The 20,592-nt window shown below is 42.2% G+C and overlaps 1 protein-coding gene across 1 annotated transcript; it reads right to left on the bottom strand.

The window, feature by feature from the left end:
* Positions 1-13,108: 13,108 nt before the first annotated feature.
* LOC114435412 (piggyBac transposable element-derived protein 4-like) lies at positions 13,109-14,710 on the bottom strand. Its single transcript, XM_028405080.1, has 2 exons — positions 13,561-14,710; positions 13,109-13,455 (listed from the first exon to the last, which is right to left on the bottom strand). Exons 1-2 carry the CDS (start codon positions 14,291-14,293, stop codon positions 13,109-13,111), a joined length of 1,080 nt encoding a protein of 359 aa, XP_028260881.1. The 5' UTR covers positions 14,294-14,710.
* Positions 14,711-20,592: the final 5,882 nt, after the last annotated feature.

Here is a 20,592-nt window from a genome sequence, read left to right as displayed (position 1 = left end):
TTCTCCAAAAGTGAGTCAATCCTCACGGCCCTCTATGTCCATCTTTTTGTCCAACAACACAAAATGTACAGCCTAGTAATCAAAACTCTTTGTATTGTTGTTTTAATAACACAGTGACTGCAGTTCCACTTAGGCTCAATTCTGTGTTTCTGTGTCCATATGTGTATGTAAAAGGTTAACCTTTTACATACACATATGGACACGCGTCCCGAGGACGGGACGGTTCATGTTTCACTGCAATATCTCCGTCTGGGCGCAGCCATTTTGTGCTCTTTGTTGACAACCTACACCTCGTTGGAAAGCCACTTCCCTACTCTATTGATTGACAGCTCGTTTGACCATACAAAAGGATCGAGGGCCTGTCCCTAGCCAAAAGAATCCAATGAGCGACTATATCGAGCGAAGCACCTCCCCCCACTCTTACGCTTGTATTTTCAGCCCATTATATTTGACGCTGAATCTGATGCAATGGACGTATAGCCAATAAGATTTCCGTCACGGGGATGTCCCACATGAAGGGGTTGTGGAAGGAGGGTGGGCTACACACCTAAGCGTAAACATGAACAATGGATGCCGGCTGTCCGTGCGTACGTGCGTAACAGTGAGAGTGAGCGTATAGCTACATATTTTGGTGTTTCTAGCGACCAGAGAGATGACGAAACACACAGAAAAGAAGAATTACACCATTGAAGAAGTTATCGATGAGTTTACAATAAGGAAAAGCAACTTTTCTGACGAGGACGTGTCGGACGCAGAAAGTTATGTGTTATGTGTTGACTCGGTGGAAGAAGATATGTTCATTGAAGGAGGAGATATAGTCCTTGACAAGTAAGTGTAACTTTTATACATGTTGCAGTTTTATAAACAGAATGTAGACATTTCGAAGAATTAGTGAATACAGTGTTGTGTCCTTTGTTTTGTTTACACGTGTATGGGGGAGGTGTGCGCTTTTACTATTCCTCTACAAGTAGTTGTGGAGGACTGATTTGTGAGGTGAACAATGAATACAGATACAGTTGTTCTGTGAATGAATATCTGATATATACATACAGACATACATATGTCTATAGTTATTTTGTTTTATATATATTTTTTGCATTTTAGGCAAACACTGTTCTATTTTGTTTACCTGTGTGGTGTGCACTTTTACTATTGATTTGTGAGGTGAACAATGAATGCAGATACAGTTGTTCTGTGAATGAAAACCTTACTTTTTGCATTTTAGGCAAACTGATTCAGATACAGAGTGGGAGCCAAGCACCAGAGCCAGAGCAGCCTCCTACTCCCAGTGTACAACATCACAAGCCAGTCTACATCTCTGGTGACAGTAAGACACCCATCAAGCTTTCTAGCTGTGCTTTGTAGCAGCCCGTGACTGTAACAGTGGCATACTGAGAACAACATGTGGCTGTGAAACCTGTGGAATTGTAAACATGTAAACAGTTTGCTGTAAGTAGTTTGGGTATTTGTTTAGATAAAGGTGTTGTTTTTGACCATATCTCTTGTTCTGAGTCTTTTCTTTTGATGCACAATTTCAGTTTCAGTAGAATTATGAGCATTCAATGTGTTTTTGCTTCACTAACATTATTTCAATCATGCTAATAGTGAATCTGAATATGGAATGAGGTTCCTCTAAGTGGCACCTTTCATTAGAGCTCTCATTGATGTCTGTATGTTGAAGCATTCCAGAGTTATGCACTTTGGTGCCAAAGTGTCCATTTGGAGACTCCAAATGGCACTTTTTGGAGAGCGCCTGGGAATACCTACAGAAAAACCTGTCCCAAATGGTCATTTCTTGTCCAATTACTATCTACTTTTAACTGGGAATAGGTAAGACTTCAGCCTGTGTCACTATATTGTCATCTAATCAACATCACCATGCTCCAGTTGTCAAGCAGCCTTTTTTTACAAAAAAAATTTAGGCGAGCTACAAAATCTTTTTATTTCTCTGTGTTTAGACTTCTCTCACTGTTAACCATTTGCAATTGCAGTAAATCACACAGCTAAAATAAAAATTTCAGAGTGTTACCTTCACAATGAGACCAAGCTTTTGCACATACTCCTAAGGGCTCACAAACAGCTTGTAGTTTAATTTGGGTATGCCTTTGACAGACGTTTGTCAACTATTGAGGGTGGTGTAGAGTTTAGGTGGACTCAGACATGGACTGAAAATAGCTAACACAAGAGGAAGAAGCAGAGCTAATTGTCAGAAACATCAAACTAATTGGTGTTTGTAGTCTTGGACTACAATCATCCAACAACCAACAACCATGGTGAGTTGCTGAACATCCAGGTCTGCAACCCTTCATCAAATGTCAGAAAGAAGGATGAGGAGGCAGAAGCCCAGTAAAACGCTGGTCCTACCATCCACCCTGCTCGCCAACATTTGCTCAATCGACAGTAAATTGGACTCCAATGGACAAGGAAGTGGGAGTTTAGAGTCCTCCACTCAGAGACAGAGTTCTGGGTGCCATTATCAGGTTTTCACAATGTAAAGCTGTTTATTACATGAACAAATCTGCCCTTTAATCCATCTACAGTTTGTTCAAAGACATTTGAAGTCCTCCTGGGTAAACAATCAGAAAAACAACGTTTAAGCATGTTTTCTGATGTGCTGCCTCTGCGGTCAGGATTCTGTTACGTTTAGGGAAAAGAAACCACTCGGGTAAGGTTAGACATCAACTTCACGCTTAAAGTATAAACTATGCTGACGGTTGGTGGTTCACAAGACAATGATTGATGAAGACACCCCAGCATCCTCCCTAACACCGCTTAGATTGCTACAACAACATCATCTGATTTCACATTTTTAAGAGAAATGAAAACACGGGTCACTGTATGTGTGTGCATGAGCGCTGCGGTTTCACAATGTTTCCGGAATTCAATATTTCTGAGCGAAGAAGTGACAGAGGGAGGACTCTGGAAAGAGACAGAGAGTCCTCTGAGCTGTGACTCTCAGCCCTGTCTGAGGATTAAACCACAGTTATTATCCAGCATGCAGAGGCACACGGCACAACCCTCTGCTGCAGGTACCACGAATCATCAGAGATACCCTGAACCAATCGGCATGCAGATGGAGTCAACAGAGTCAAGCTGCTGTGGAGGCAGAGCAGTGACTGTCCATCTCAGGACTGGATCATGTAGTCCAAAAATAACATCAATGACTAAATGACTTAATCCAAATCCTGTCTGTTAATAAAGACACTTATAGTGCTGAATTTAGATAAAAATGGTGAATATGAAGTATAAATGTTGAATATTTGTGTCCCCTTTAGGCTCAAAGTTACAGAGCCCCTCTGATGACATGGTAAAAAAATAAATAGTGGCCACGAAATACTAATTCGTTTGCACAAAACACTACTTTGTGGCCACAAATTAGTATTGTTATTGACAGGGCGCATGGGAGCGGGCTGCCCGGCCAGGGAGCACCTTTCCCGGGCAGCAGGGAGCAATGATGGAGAGCCATTAGAGGAATTAAAGCGACACGATGGACAGGGAGAGGGACACTGATTGCCCCCTGCTGCCCGGAGAGGGGGCGTCGGCTGGGCATCCCGCTCCCCTGCGCCCTGTCAATAACAATACTAATTCGTGGCCACAAAGTAGTGTTTTGTGCGAACGAATTAGTATTTTGTGGCCACGAATTAGTATTTCTTGCGCACGTTATACATATTTCGTGGCCACGATTTATACATTTTTTACCATCATTTTTACCACCATTTTTTGTCATGAGAGGGGTTCCGTACAAACTACATCAACCTAGTGACATTTTATTAATCAGGTACGTCTGCTTGTAACATCTTAACTCTGTTACACACAGTTTGACATCTGCTAACCAACTAATGTCATTACTGCTACTATTAGTTAAAATACGTGATTTTAACAGATATACCACCACAAATTCAGCCTGAAGAAGCTGTTGGGATGGATGGATGGGTCATAAAAACATTGCATTCAACACAGAAGGCTGCAGTGTACCATTTCTAACAACAGTTTCCATAACACCCAACAGCTTATCCTAATAAAAGCTCAGAAAACCTGAGGCAGCCTGAACCCCATTATATCTCATCGAGTATTAAGTCTATAATTTCTTAGCACTGTATTATCAATCAAATGTTGATTTTTTGTGTCGTGTTTAAAGCCAGATTCCCTGACGGCTCAGTAAGAGTATTTAAAAGATCTGATGTGACTTTTAAAGAGGTGTCAGCAGTTTAAGCTGTCTCAGTGGAGCCTGAGGCCAAACTGCTGCCTGAAGTTTATCCAGTGACACATGGGGGCGTTGAGGAAAACCTCATTCAGTTTCATTTTTTCATCTCGCACCGCTTCCTGAAAAAGAATCTTTTCATTCAAAGTGGCCAAAGCCGCCAGCGCCACTGCCAACAGAAGGAGGAAACGTCAATCATGAAGACACATCAAAATAGGAATATTTTGAAATATCATCTCAGCATGGTTTTCACTTCTATCTGCTGTAAGAGAAGCACAATAAATGCTTTCCATTGCCTGCATGTGACGGTGCACATGTGGGCGCATGCAGCTACAACTGTCAATATTTCCAAGTAGGATGAGCTGTTTGTTGGTACGTTGCCACGTCTTCTGGTATGTACGATGTGTGTGCTTTTCCTCCTTGCAGTAACGCGGGATTTCCCTGCACGGCGGCCTGTCAAACATGTGTGAACGGCTCCCGGTCCGTCGTTTCTTTTCTGTAAACTGCCCCAACTGACAGCATGTTTCTGCGCTTCCTGCAGCTTTCATAAACACACGTACTGCACCTAAAAGCTATTAAAAGAACTCCGACGTTGTTTCGCCAGCAGTGCTCATGTTGCAATCAATATGAGCAGAAATCTGCTGTTACTTGGAAGTTTGCCCTTTTAGTTCCATCAAACAATGAAAGAAATTCCAAGTCGAGCGCTTTTCAGTTTATTCATGTCATATTTTGTTCCAGAATTTCCCATCGGAGGGCTGCGACCCTGTATCCATCCATCATTCCACAGGTCACCAAGAAGACCAAGGTGCACACAAACTGAAACTCAGTCACAGTTTCATTTCTGCAGAACCCTCGGAAGATTCTCCCTATAATGTACTGATTTCTAATGAAATATAAAAACTAGGTGAAGCTCTGCAGCAGGCCATCCACTCTCTAATGACATGTTTGTAGTGATGTTTTGTGGTTGATGATTCACAAGATGAAACACATTTTAGGAAGTGACTCCTGTCTGCTTTTAGCTACAATGATTCCCTATTAAGACATGACCACAAAGACATGCTACACAGACCTAGCTGACTTCATGTTACATTTTCCTGGTATTTGATTCATTCATTTCAACGGCTGAGCTTTGAGCTTTAAGACACCTCTCCTGCAGAACCAGCTTCCAATTTGAATTCAGAAGTCTGAGCTCGACTTCCAGTGTCACAAAGCCTGGTCTAATCCATAGTGGACTAGGGCCTACAGTTATAGCTAGAGTTGTGTGTGTGTAACAGGCCATTGTCTTATGCTGCTGGGGGACCCTAACCCTGGATTTGCACCAGACCTGAATGTGTAGCGTAGCGTTTTACGGACGTAATACGCCCGTCTGTCTGAGCGCTTCGGAAGCGCAGCGCTGCCTCCACACTCTCGTGACATTCACAAAGTCACGTAGTAACCTGCCTGTTTATCTGATGGTCCTCTCTATGTCAGGCAGGGTTACAGAGCAGTTACTGAAAACTCATGTTCTATCATATAAAATGTTGTTTCTCTACTTTTCAAACTGAATCTCTCCTCGTACATGTCTGTGGCTGTTTCTCTGCCGGTAGCGATGTTAAATCAGCCAGAGTTCAGTCTGACAGCGTTTTATTTAGAAAATCCACCAGAAACTCTTTTATTCTGGTGCCTGACTTCCTGTCTGCTCGATGTAGTTGGTGCAAATAGACGCGTGTTGGGTGCGACACATCTCCAAAATAGAACTGTCGCGCATCACTCGCGTAGCAGCGCGCAGCAACACTTCTGGGACGCTTCTAAAACGCACTGCAACGCGGCCGGTGTAAAGACTCTCATTGACTATAATGGAAGCGTTTCACAGTGGCTGTCGCTACGCTGCAGTCCCCTCTTACCCCCTCTCACACCTTCTCCACCTTCACCTGGTGAAAGGAGCATGAATGTAAAAATCTGCAACAAACTACAGATATACATATAAAGCTGAAAGCAGTGCATTCTAATAGTTATTGTAGGGCCTTAATTCAGGTGTTATTGTGATGAGGATCTGTTGATGCTGGTGAAAAGTGATAGTAAAACAGGCAAAGCGAGCCTTTTTCCCCTTTGAAATGAGTGAACTAACCTTCATTGTCTGTATTCCCATAAGAGTAAGTGTGTGTCGGTTTGCTGAGGACTACAGGAAGCCCTGCAACAGACCCTGAAAAAGTCCCCTATTAATCCAGAATAAAGTCACTGGCACCACATAATTGTCCCTTTGACCCTGTTTAGAATGATCGGATTTGTTTACTTAATCCCTCTTTTACTGTCAAGGATGGAAAGAAAAGCAAGAGAGAAAGGTGTGACTCACTGAGAAATACCAGACAGACAGAAGGAAGCAACTGTTGCATAACATGACTGACTAAGAAAAACAAACAAGGAGGAAGTAGCGTTTAAAGACACGGAGCGAAAAGGAAATATGAAAGAAAATATGACAAAAGGCGTTGGTGGTGATGAGAAGATAAAATGGTGGATAAGCTGTGGGAATTACCACAGGTGTGTGTGTGTGTGTGTGTGTTGGAGGGCGTCATGAACTTCAGGTGAACTCGTTATGATGCGTCTAAAGCTCAGCAGGTGTAGAAGTCACGCTGAGTTCAAAGAACAAGTACAGACACACACATTTGAGGGGATTTCTACAGCTGTGAGGACAGAGGATTTCAGTATAAAATATGTCTTGAATACAATTGTACAAATAATAATAATAATAATAAATGTACTCAAAAGGTCTAAAAATTCACTCTGGTCCTCACAAGGATAGCAGCACAGGAGCACACATGCAGCACAGTAGCCTGAACAATGTATGAAGAACATACACACTTTGTGTGTGAAGTCAGTCCAAGGCTTTCATGTGACGCCACCTGATATGAAAACCAACTGTGAGACACACACAGACGCTAACGTGCCCAACAGCACCACCTAACTCAGACTGTGAGGAACAAACACAACAAGAAAGAAATGTTTCATGTTGAAATTTAACATGAATCCCAACTTAATTATTGATGATGGTGGTATTGATTGTAGGTGCAATCGTATCATGTTCACAATGTCATCACCTTATTGATTAGCAGCAATCGATGGGTGTGCCGGCATATGTCTGCATATTGTTTTTTATTTTATTTTCAGCCAGTGGTTTATGTCAGTGTCTTATTTTATTATTTGCACAAAAGGGCTGCAAAATAATATGAACAATGCCACTAAAGTATTATTTATCCAATTTATTATTATCTAATTTATAGAATAATTTATCTAACATACCCCCACAATTAACAAACAATAAAAGAAAAAGAAAAAATTGTAAAAAAAAACCTTACATATAGAGTTGTGAATCATAAAAAAATTTAGGCACTGTGATATAATAATAATAATAATATAAATAAAATAATAATAATAATAAAATAAATAAATAAATAAATAATAATGTATTATTTAAAAAAAAAACAGATGTTTAACATTAAAGGTAAAAACTCCTGACCAGAACATGACCATGCACACAGATAAGGATCAAAATGGTAAAGCACAGGGGTCCATTAGTGATCATATGTTCACAATGCAGGGTCACTGACAGTCACTATATTGTACTATGGCCCTAAAAAAACCACAGGGGAGGAGTCAAAATCAATACAGCAGATTGATAAAGGAAAGCTGAAGCCCTTATCGTATCACCAGCATCATATGAGGCCCATGAGGTCAGAGGTTAGAGGACAAGAACAAGACACCCAGGAGACGTGGGATCCGGTTGGACCATCACTTTTGTTTTCAGTCACATGTTCTAGTCTAACACAGATCTAACTCACAACCTGCACCTTCATGTCTCGGAACGGTTGCCTCAGTGAAAACCTCAGTGTTTCTTCGCACTAAAAGCTCGCACAGAACCATAAACACAGGTGAAGTGGATTTCAGGTCACATAAGCTACGAGATTAGAAATAAGAGCTGCATCATTTGATACTTGAGATTATTACATCTGCAGAAGAGGTTCTCTCCATCGCTTTCGTGTTCATATGACCAGGTCAGCTTCAACATGTATCCACAGCCTGTGTGGCCTTGAAGTTTAGTAGATCCAAACCACACCTGAATGAATGTCCTATGCTGGTCCGATCGCTAACTTTTGAGAGGGCAAAGTTTGGAAAATGATTCTAATAAACAACAGTGGTGCTCGTCCTCTTCCTCCCTCATTCTCTATCTCTTCTCCCTCCCTCCCTCCCTCCCTCTGTGTCTTGTTCTCTTTTCCATAATAATTAGCTCCCCTCCAGCCTGACTTCAAACCCTGTGGTCGGAAATCTGCATTCCGAGGATGGAGAGAGGCTGAGGAAGACGGGAAGAGAAGGAGAGAGTTGGACAGGGAGGGAGGGCTGACGGCTGAAAGAAGCCATTGTTCCTTCATAAAACCAGATAAGAGCCCAAGAACTGGAGGGCAAGTGTAGTCAAAATAGTCCACGTATGTGTGTGATGGCCCCTGATAAAGAGATGGAGCTTTCCTCGACAATTTAGATGTTAATGGGTTGATAGGGGAGGTTAGCTGGCAGGGCCAAGACACAATTCTGATACACACCTCCTCCTGTTTTCCTTTTTTTTTGTCATGTTTGACTTATTATCTCCCTCTCCTGGTCTTCTGCAGTCCTTTTTTCCCCTGTCCTGCATCCTGTTTCTTTTATTTTGTCCTTCCTCAGCTACTTCTTTACACATCTGCCTAAACCATGATGTTAATTTTATACTTAATCAAGATTCTTTGTGCCCATACTTAATGAAATTAGGACTAAAAATAGGACAGAGCCAAAGAAAGTCCAGGTTTCAGAGCAGGAAGGGCCTCAGTGGGGTAAAATTGCAAGGCAAAAGTGACCATATGTGACGAGATCGGCGTGAGAAAGGACACCCTAATGCTGATTCTCCCCACAATACGGCATTGTACAGTCCCTGGTCCCATGGACCCAACCGGGTCACACCTGAGATGTTTTTGTTGATGCATCTCCAAAGCACAGAGGCAATATTATTCCCTCCATTCACTTTATCTGACCGCACAGCCACACCAAACCAAATGTGAGTTTGTCATTTGAAGAGCTCAATTACAAAACCTGCCATACGGTCCTAATATCCAGGCGGCCCGCCCAGGTAAATTAACAGAAGCCAAGTACATTTTTTTTTTTTTAATTCAATTCGGACTCTTTAATGCACAAAACTGGCGATTCCCATCGATGGAGACTTCAGTCAGTCGAGATCTTAACACTGCCAAGTGCTGAAAGCTTGTCACTGAGCTACATGTTCATAATTTATTTCACTGCCTCGAGTGTCTGGGCCAACACAAACTGAACGGAGAGACAGCTTGAATTGAAGCCCCAGTAATGAGAAGGAAGCATTTAGCTAATGTGGTTTAACTGCCATTGGCTAATACACTGCAGCACTGCTACAGTGAGGCCTTTTCATATAAACTTTAACAACCTTTCATAAAGAACAGAAATGATCTAATTTGAAGGTACTGACCCAAAATAATTGAGTAATATTAATGTATAACCATCATCTTGTTAGCTTAGCCTTACATAGCAACTGTACTGGTACAAAATATGTCTTGTGAGCTCTTTCTGAACTAAGCTAAGCTAACCCCGTGTTACAGAGGACAGATAAGAAAGGGATTTATTTATAAGTTATTTAACTGAAAAAGCACCCATCGCTGTTCCTCCTCTTCCTCCTCCTGGAGGAACACCTCACCGGGGAGGTGCCTGGGGAGCAGCCAAAAGAAGTTCCACCTCAAATGGCAGCTCTTAATGTGGAGAAGCAGTGACCAGGCTCCTGAACCTAAGACCTAAGAGTGGTCCCTCAAGTCCAGAATCCTTCACCAACCCCTCCAACCTCTAAAAGCAGACTTTCCTCACCCGTTTTACCTGATATGAGCTGCACAATCAGACCACACTGAGCTCACGCCAGCTCTGTCTTTTTTCTGTCTTTCCATTCTGTACTCCAGATTGTATCAGGACTTGAGGAGTACCAGAGTAAACCGTATCTGAACCCTGCTGCCTGAGTGCTTGTGGTTAAATTTTAATAGCACAGCTGGTGTTACTTTAGCATCCTTCCAAAATATTCAGTTGGTGTCATGACCGCTGTCCAGGGTGCTGAATCAGAGGTTGCCCTGGGCGATCTCTAACATTTGCGCCAGCAGGCAGAAATCCTTCTGTGCACGACTCGTGGCTAATTGGCTCCACGATGATGTACAGTAGCATTAGCAAATAAATGAATTATAAAGAAATCAATGAACACAAAATATGGGCTGAAGAAAACAAACATATTTTTCAAAATGCCACGTACCAACAGAGCCTCTGCCAACCTTTTAAGTCCTGCTCTTACTGTCACTAACCCCCCCCCCCCCCAGAATAAAGCGTTGGGATAAAATATTGTTGTTGTCATATTGTTGGCTGGGGGACCATGCAAGTATGATGATCTTTCAAGTAGCAACTGGGATGTTGGTTTGTGTCCCAGACCTCTGCTGAACTTCATCTCATGCTACAGGAGACTGAAGGGGAGCTAAAAAATAATGGAAAACCGGCGGATAGCAAACATCATGGTCAAACATCCATATATGTACATAAATATGTGGGAACACCCCACAGTAGCAGAGATATGCTGATAGGAAACATACAGAGTAACTGAAAAACTGATCCTCAATGTGCACGCAAACAATAGATGAACAACCACATTTGGACCATCATCCTTCCTGTGGTAGGAAGAGAAGCTGCTCTGTGATTGGCTGATTGTTTCTTGTAGTGACCTGGTGTAGGATAGAAGATGTGAGAGAAAGAGAGGAGGGGAAAAAATTAATCCAAAGAAGATGGAAGAGAAAAGTGTGAAATAAGAAAAGACAAAAAGGAAGAGCAAACAGGGAACCCAGGCTCAACTGTGGTTTCTGTCAACCAAAGCAATCCTCCTCCTTCTCCTCCTCCTCCCCTCACCCCACCTACACCTCCCACCACCACTAAAATACATCCTCTCCCTCCCATTGAGCTCTGAGGGGGAGATATTTGCGGGGAGCGACTGGTTTGAAAACAATGTACGTTCCAGTTTGCTCCCCCGTCCTTTTGCAGAGACAAACAAGCCTGTGGTCCCTTCCCTAGGGACCAGTGTGTGTGTGTGTGTGAGAGAGAGAGACCTCTCAAAGTTTTCCACAATAATCAGAGATGCAATCAAAGAACAACACACGGAGAGAAACGCTTCCAGCAAGTCAATTTTACATGATGTTTCACAGTAGAACAGAACAAATCCATGTGGGTTGTGCAGTGACCGCAGGCAAGTGAAAGGCCGATCAGTCCATCTTCAGAAACAACTACTGGTTCAAATGCTTCTGGGCAACAACTAGTGTTAAGGTCACCTGAAGTCAACAGAAGCCAAAGATCCAGAACCATCTGTCTGAGAACAAGCAGGTAGAGATAAAGACAGAAGTTCAAACCCAGGGAGCAGCTGACCCTCCGCAGCGTTAGGTTTGGGTTTTGCCTTCCAAGCTAACAGTTGATCATTTATCACGCGCCAACTTGTTGCTGACCAGATCCAGCGGCTCTTTTCCAGCTTCCTTTGAACTACCATGCATCCCAGTGACTGATGTGACTTAATGTGGAACCAGTCAGAGCATCAGCCCGAAAACACATCTGATATCCAGTACTCAGTTGCCATGGGCCTGGGCATTATGGTGTGGAGGACCACCACCCTGTATATGTCTATGTTTTTGAGGGTTGAGGGGATCACAGCTATCTAAAAAAACAGACATGCAAAAGTATGTGTATCCATGGTACTTGATATGTCAACTAAGCAAACACTGCAGGCTAGGCTGGCAGGAAATCTGAAGCCAACTCACGATAAGATAAATCATTAAGTCATTAATAGCAGCTCCTTTTCTCAAGAAAAAACTGATGTGGACTTGTGAGTGTGTGACGTGGCTCTGGATGCTTTAGAATATAATAATGTCGGGCTTAGCACATTAATCACACTAGTCCATGCTCCAAATATTTGATGGGTACTGAGCCTCAGTGATCCCTAAACGTGACATAACAGTCACTTGTTACTCGTCCTGTCACAACCTGAATCTGTTTACAATTTGAAGATGGAACAGACTTTGCTCTCGTTGTACTCCGTGCCAAATAAAGCAGAGAGAAAATGAAAGTGAATTAAATGACAGAGCGATCTCGAATGACAGAAAGACAGAAAATGAAAGTGTCAACGAGGGTATGACCTGAACAGTGCAAGCAATGCGCCAGAACAAACCCCGCAAGATGCAAGTTTCCAATTTACTCTGATTATTACAAGATGATGGAGGAGGAAGGGGGCGTTTAGGACACACTGCAAAGAGACGCATGTTTACAGTGTATGTATAATTGTGTGTGAGACAGAGGGGGAAGTATGTTAAATGTTTAAGGAGGCCGATGACACATTTGTTAGAACAGAGGCCCATTTACTGAACCAGGACAAAACAAAGAGAAGAAAAAGAGACTGGCTAAAACATGCAGAGATACAAGCAACAGCACTGTGTCTCCATCACAAAGAAATATTTGGATTCCTGATATACCAATCAATGCCCTTCTACGGCAACTCAACATCTCCTTACTGGGCTGTACAAAGGCCTGGCACATTATCTTTGATTGGCCCAATGTTGAAGGAACTTGAAACAATCCTGTTCTACCTGCAAGAAAGAACTGGTATACAGTTTGAACAGTTAGCACATTCAAAACCTGGAATCTAAACTAAACTTCTGCAGTGGCTGTGCTTAACAGCTGGGTGTTGACGTACAGTTAGTAAAATGTCCCGGCAAAGCCAGGCTTGGACTACTGGTTTTTTGAGGTTTATCTGGTGATTAGAGAACTGGTTTTAAAACCCCTCACAGACTCACCCATAGGGATGACCTGAGATGTGCATCAATTCAGGTGCCACATCCTCTCCTTTGTTGCAAGCAGTGCAGGTGGGAGCTCAGGCTTGTTCTTTCGAACTGTGCCAACCATGGTTATCTTCCTCTTCAGGAGCTGCTGTCCGAGTTCATAAGAGGTGAAAAAATTGTCACATGTCACATTGTGACCCCTCAGTCCCTCTGTCACATCAAGCACTACTCTCATCCCCTGGTTCTTCTCTGGACCTCCACTGGTCAGCTTCCCAGTGTAGACTTGCATCTTCCAAGCGTAGCTTGATTTGGCATCGCAAGCCACCCATGACTTGATCCCATATTTTGCTGGCTTGCTGGGCATATACTGGCGGAAAGGACAACGACCTTTGGACAGAGATTAGCATCAATAATTTGTATCTGAGTCACAGAAAACAGTCATATAATTCAATAGTGAAAATCACTTTTATTAGAAATATGAAAATAAATTACCTCTAAATGGAACCAGTTGCTCATCCACTGTTACATCAGGCCCTGGGTTGTAGAGGTAGGGCAGCCGCTCCACCCACTTATCCCAGACCTCTCTTATGGCTGCAAGTTTGTCTGTCACACGTCTCGCTGGTCTTGACTCGCGGTTATCAAAACGTAGCAGTCTTGAATAGGTGTGAAAGAGTTTGAGTGGCATTGTAGCTCGGAAAATTGGCCTTCCACTCTCTGCATCCCATAGACTGGCTGCAGCCTCACCTCGGGACCTGTAAACACCTGCTAAGATGAGCAGCCCTAAGTAGGCCCGCAGATCAGTCTCATCCATCTTTTTCCAGCTGTCTCCATTTTTGCGAAAACCCTCCAGATTTGTCATCTCCAGGATTATTTTTTCTATTGCTGGTGTGATGAACAGGTAGAATGTAGAGACAATGTCATGGGCATGAGAAACAGCATATCTTGTGGGTCCTGGGGTCATCTTTATGACATTTTGTTCTGCCTCCCTGCCATGTTGGTCATATGCTTCCGAGAACCATGTTATTTTGCTGTTTTTTGAAAGGAAAGTCTCTCTTTCAGCTTCAGCATTTTCTTCTTCTTCTGAAGATGATTCATCATGCTCTGGGTTGTATTCCTCCCCATCTTCTTCTTCTGATACCACTTCCTCCTCTGAATCAGAGTTGTCTTGCTGGACATCTGAAAAAATCAGCTCCAGAGCCTTTTGGACGTTATAACGTGCACTCATGGCTTCAGCACAGAGAGATATGGGGGTAATGTCATCTGCAGCACCTTTATAACTTCTGGAAATCCACAGATCAAAGGCACTGTCCACGAGAACTCTTGTCTTATTTACGTCTGCTACTGATTGTTTACGTCTGCTACTGATTGATCTGAGGCAGAACTAAAACATTCTCACATTCTGTTGTGTGTAAATAACTCTGTGACTGTGATTTTAGTTGAATTTCACTGTTGGGTCATTTTGACCCGAAGACCACCTTTGTACCTTTTTTTGTACAGCATACATGATAGTGTGAACAAAGGCAACAATTCACTTTTTTTAAAGTTTGGGTCAATCTAGGAAAAGTCATAAAATTTCAAGTACAAAAATTATCATTAAGGTCATTTTTTGGGGTTTTTAAACACAGTAGCGGGTCATTTTGACCCGAGGACAACAGGAGGGTTAACAGACATGACCCTCAGAGGTCTGGCTTTTATAAACTTCAACGTTCCTAAACAAGATGGTTTTGACTAAGGAGGATTACCTTTAGTCATTTCTGTTTCCAACTTGTCTGACAAGTCAAAAGAAAACACTCCAACCGGTGGAATGATCCAGAGGGTGGTTTTTCTTACCTCCTCTGTTGCATTTCAAGTACCACAACATTGTGAAGCCACTGTGACACAAACATAAAACATAACCTTTGAAGGATGCAGCATCAGAAGAAGATACAGATGAGCGGATGTATGTGATAATGACTGACTTTGTCTTTATGTTTTTTTTATTATGGAAACAGGACGCTGCCATTTACACAGTACAGCTTACATCACCGTGTGTTTGTGTGCCTTCAATTTTGGCTATTTTCACAGGGATACTAACAGGATTTAGCTGAGCTATTTCACCATTTAGCTAATTATCGTCTGTCTCCACACATAAATATACACATACAGACATCCAATCAGCACAGCATTCCGATATTTGATCCCCTTCACCTGACGGCTTCCAGCTCCTTGTCTGGAAAAACCACACAAACACACACACACATGCACTGGAGCTGAGACTTTCCCGGCTATTTTCCCAGGACTGGCATCCTGAGCCCCTTCCCAATTATCCTAACTACCCTGAAAAACACACAACACAAGAAGCACACATGTGTAGGCAACCAGACAAATACAAGTTGCCCTGCTGGAAGCCTCTTGCAGGCCAGGTTTAAGCTTGGGTGGACATTCAGTTTGTGTCCAAAAGCAAATTAACATAACTGACACAATTAAAATGTCAACAAACACTCACAATGGAGCCTTTTACAAATGACTGGAGTGAGAGTGAAAGGAGGGAAAGTAGGGCCTAACTTACTACAACGTAGAAAGTGCTCCAAAAAAGAGGAAGAGTTTAGATCACATTGTCAGTGTATCCATTATCTAGCTACGGTGGCAGCTGCAGGTGAGCTGCTTTCCGGGACTTGCTGAAGCCTTCCCAGGCCAGACGAGATGTGTAACCCCTTCGGTGGATACTTGGTCTACCCCGGTTCTCCTTTCTAGCTATGCATGCTGCCAAAACCTCCTTCTTTTAACAATATCATCTAACAAAGAAAACAAAGTAGTCAGTCTATGCCAGTTTTTGGTTGTCTTTCTATGTCAACTTTGATTATCCCTCCTGTTTTGTGGATTTCTTCAAAAGATCTTGGTTTCTTGAATAGAGATTTATCAAAATTGGCACAAACATAAACTAGGACTCAAGGATGCAAAAAGAATTGAGTGCAACCTTATGTCTTTTTAATCTGTGGAACACGATCAATCACTTTCTCGCAAAAGTCAGAAATGTCTTTCAATGTGGTAAAAATGTTCCCTTGGACTCAAAAAGAAAGTGATTAACTGGTCAAAGGTCATCATTTTTGCACATAATTCCTTCGAAGGAAGTGCCCCTTCAGAGAATTTGAAACAGTGCGCATGGAAATATAATTAGGTGGACCTAAAAGATAGATAACCTGCTTTCATCCAAGCATTTCCATGTAGACCTTAATGCTTCCAATTAGAAAAACTAATTTTTAAAACCAAAAACTGCACTTTTTGACACATGATCTGATTTATATGGAAAATCTTTAGAAGAAGATTAAATTAGAAGACAGGGAGTTCTATTAATCAAGGGGAAATATCTTGAAATATGTAAGATGGTCTCTGGGCCTTCCTAAACAAACAGGGCTAATGTGGAGCAGAACATGGCTGCACATGCTGGAGATCTTCTTCAGAGCTGCACTATGAAGAATGGAGAAGAAATTACACCCTTAATAGAGATAGAAATCCATTTGTGGTCGTACCATGATCGACCCAACAAATGCTCCACTGCGAGACAAATCCTATGTGGCTTTGGAAACGTCCTAAAGATCTGTAAAATATGTCTGCTACCGCCTCCCTGAATTGTAAACCCTCCACATTTCTTTGCTTTCATGTTTAGATGAAAGCCAGAATTCTGGCCAACGAGTACATAACCCACTTCTCAAGGTTTCCATTTTAGCTGGTGGAGGCTTTTATTTTGAAGAGAAACAGCTAAGAATATATCTTAAGAGAAAACTTTAGGTTAACACCTCACACACACACAGTACATGTACTTAGCACAGATCAGGGCAGAATACATGCTGGCTTTCGAGATCAACAAGAAACATTTATTTAGAGTACCAATGCTTCCACTGTGCTGATGACTTGAAATATTTCTTTCTATACCCTTTACTATACAATTGATGGATGTGCAGACACCCACACAGGACCCTGGTAATATGATGTTCCTATGCAAGGATTCTTGTGAGACTTGTGCTTGTGTTAAACCATGATGGTTCAGACCAACCTGCATCCTGTGAGAAAGTAGTTATGAGCCTGGTTTTGGTGTCACAAGTGAGAGGTGGTGACCTGCTGATGGTTCGTCCATCCATTGTCTCAACCAGCAGGGTGCTGTGGGAGCCGTAGCCTATCCCAGCATCAATGGGCAAGAGTCAGGGTACGCTCTGCGCAGGTCACCAGTCTAGTACAGGTCTAACCGGTCACACTCACACTTAGAGTCTCCAATTAAGCTTTATTTGTCCTCATTTAACACAAATGTCTTTGGTATTCGAGAGGAAGCTGTAGGGCCCGGAGAAAATCCAGGCAGGCTGCACCGTTTTTGAGAATATGTCCTCACAAGATTGCGAAGAAATGCCTACAGACATGCTAACCGCTGCCTACCAGTGGACAGTGCAGTGTAGTTTGTTTCAAGAATAAATGCTGATTGTAGCCTTGCACACTGATGACAAAACTCACGATAATCAGTCTAACTTTAGTTTTTGATTTTTTCCAGTGTAAAGGGGGCTTTTGTCTAGACCTTCTCAATGTGGTTCAATGTGTGTTCATTAACTTTTAATTATAAATCTCATCATCTCATTCTCGATGCTTTCTTCACCATCTTTATTGTTCGCCTAAAATCTCCCACGGGAATCAAACATATTATTTTGTATAATTAACCAAACAAAACTGCTTTGAATGGACTTAATTTATGTTGAAGGGCAAAACTGCTGAATGACTTTTCAACACATGACGTCAGTCCTTTCCTCAACCGAACCCCTAAAGTCGGCTGCAACACGTTACAGTGAAATCAGGAGCTTTCTTTTTCAAGCAAACATTTGGAAACTAAAAGCTGCACAAACGCACACGAGTCACACAGAGGTCAGAGAATCTATGCTCAGTTTGATTCAACAGCAGTGATTAATTAAGAGGATAACACATCAGTGGGAGGGTCGTAAATTAACATGATCACAAACTGAGAAAAGACACAAAGACGCTTTGTCTTTCACCTCCAATTTTTTTTTTCTGTATCTCTTCCTCCAGTTGTTCAGGCCTGCAGAGTCTCCTTCTCTTCCCCCTCCCTCTGTCCTCCATCATCTTTCATCCAGATGCCATGTTGTTGATGATTTCAATCAAAATCTCATTTGTCACTGCCTGGAAAACACTATGTGCAAGTGGGAGCATCTTGCACGCTGACACATTGCAAAAACACTCCCTGGGTGCTCTGTGTGTGTGTGTGTCCTGAGAAAACCTTTTGTCATGGATGTAAAAGGTCGAGTTTAAATGGGAACGCAGAAATAAACACGGTCGTTCCTGTTGTATTTGTGATATATAACACACTTTCCATCTCTGCCTCCGGTGACTTGGATTCCCCCACTTGACTCGGGAGGACAGCCAGAGGTTACCAGATGCTAAATAACACAATACAACGTTATATAACAGTTTACCAGATATGAGTAACAGCATGCAAATTTATTTTTTTACTCAAAAACTCCTGTACATGTAACTCAGTGACATCAAACTAGGGCTGCAACAAACAAGTATTTTTGATACTTGGATACTCGCCGATTATTTTTGCGATTACTCGGATCACGCGTAAATGTCTAATTTTTCTTTGGACCGCTGCACTGTCATTGCTTCAGCCCGCGACCACCTCCATGCCCGGCGCCAAAACCGTGTGTGTGTGTAAACGGCTCACCCACGTCTCGGACCCAGGACCTCTTGGGCCAAAAACGCTGATCATCCCGCTACGCCACAAGAGAATCATCCCGATGACGTCACTAAACAAGTCATTGAGTACTAAATTAGCTGTCGATGCATTTTGCCCTCGAATATTGCTCGAGTTCAGTTAAATTTCGGTGGAGGTTGATGTCATCAAAGATAGACTCCAAATTCTCAAAGGATATGACCAAGGCGGGGCCTAAAATTGAACCGTAATCTCCTGCAGAAATCTCTCGAAGAACCACTCTCAGGACATTTGTTGATAACTGAAGGCACATACCTTGGTAAGACCCAGATCTGTGCTACTGTACCACTATGTTATTAGATAATGTCCCTTATCGACACATCCTCCCAATAAAATGACACATTTGGTCGTTAGTACATCCCTCAGACATGACACGTGTTTATGCTAATTATTCATATGGACATATTGCCGATGTCCTCTGATCATGGGGCCATACAGCCATGAAAGTCCACACTGGAGGCCGGTTGGGGATGTTAGGAGTACAGACAGACCTTCACTCAGAAGTCTGGGGTTCGCATCCCTCTGACCCTGCTAGCTATTTTGTTTTTACTTTTTACTATTTTCAGCTACCACGGTGATGGGTCTCGCCTCCATGAACATGTAGAGATGTAGCCAGAGAAATACACGCACATATATATTCTGTTTTCAAGCACTGAAATGTCCTAAGGACAGGCTGCCCAACTCTCAATAACGTCAGCTTCTCAAGCAGCTTAACTACCTCTTGCTGGTAGTTGAATTTGAAACTCAAACCACAACAAAATAATAGAAAATTTTGAAAAAATGAAGCCACAAAAACGTGACCAAGTCTTTACTGCAGCATGTGTGGGGACCAAATCAACAAAGGATTCAACAGAGGATATCAGCACAAGGGCAGAGAGAGAGAAGAAGAAGAAGAAGACAGATGGGGAGAGAAGTCGGTCCAGGTGTTTTTAATTACATCTGCTGAGAAAAGAAAAATGAACGAAAGAGAATTAAAGATTTAAAAAAAAAATCAATCCCTTGCAGAGAAGATTTTTCTGGTTTTGTATTTTTCAAATTATCATTCTGTGGTCTGCAGTGTTTGTGTGTGCGCACATGTGAGTGTTTAAATGTGTGTATGCCTTCTGCATAATACAGTCGCTATAGTGACAAAGGGCCAGCTGTGTGTGTGTGTGTGTGTGCTTCAGTTTGGGCCTATGTGTGAATACATTTGTGCGAGTAAGTGTGTAAAATGTGTGTGAAAAATATGACAACCTGAGCCCTACAGTAGATCCGTGTGTGTGTGTGCAGTTGTAACAGATGGATTAGTGACATTTACTATGTGTTATAAGTGTCATTGCTGTGCTAAGAGATGTTGTATCACACTGACACTCAACTATGATATTTCACATAAGCAACCCACATCCCATCCACACACACACACACACACACAGTGTCTTGCTGTAACAATTAAAGTGAATAATTTGCTCTACATACATAAATACATGCAGACTAAGAAGGGAACAAGTCCAATGTTAACCTCTGTGATCTGTGATGTGTTGGAAAAATTCCTCCTACGGTCTTTGCTGATCCAGAATTTGGCTCGAGTACAGAGTACAGAGTGTGATCTTAAATCAAACTGTGTAAATACAGAATTGAAAATGAACTAGTTTAGCTGCTGTTCCACACTGATCCAATTAAATAATAGTAAGTCATGCTGCACAAATGTAATATTCTACACTATTCTGCATACTTTTAAGCATAAGAAGAATAAGAAAAATCATCTCCTGTACGAATGTCAAACCATTTTTAGTAGC

The sequence above is a fragment of the Parambassis ranga genome, chromosome 5 (assembly GCF_900634625.1).
Source record: "Parambassis ranga chromosome 5, fParRan2.1, whole genome shotgun sequence".
Lineage (NCBI taxonomy): Eukaryota > Metazoa > Chordata > Actinopteri > Ambassidae > Parambassis > Parambassis ranga.
Note: the sequence above shows the minus strand (reverse complement) of the source record. Positions and strands in the feature narration are given on the sequence as shown.

Coding starts and splice junctions, on each gene's coding strand:
- LOC114435412 (XM_028405080.1), bottom strand. CDS start 14,293: ATGAGTGCACGTTATAACGTCCAAAAGGCTCTGGAGCTGATTTTTTCA. Junction 13,456..13,560: donor GCAACTGGTTCCATTTAGAG/GTAATTTATTTT, acceptor CTCTGTCCAAAG/GTCGTTGTCCTTTCCGCCAG.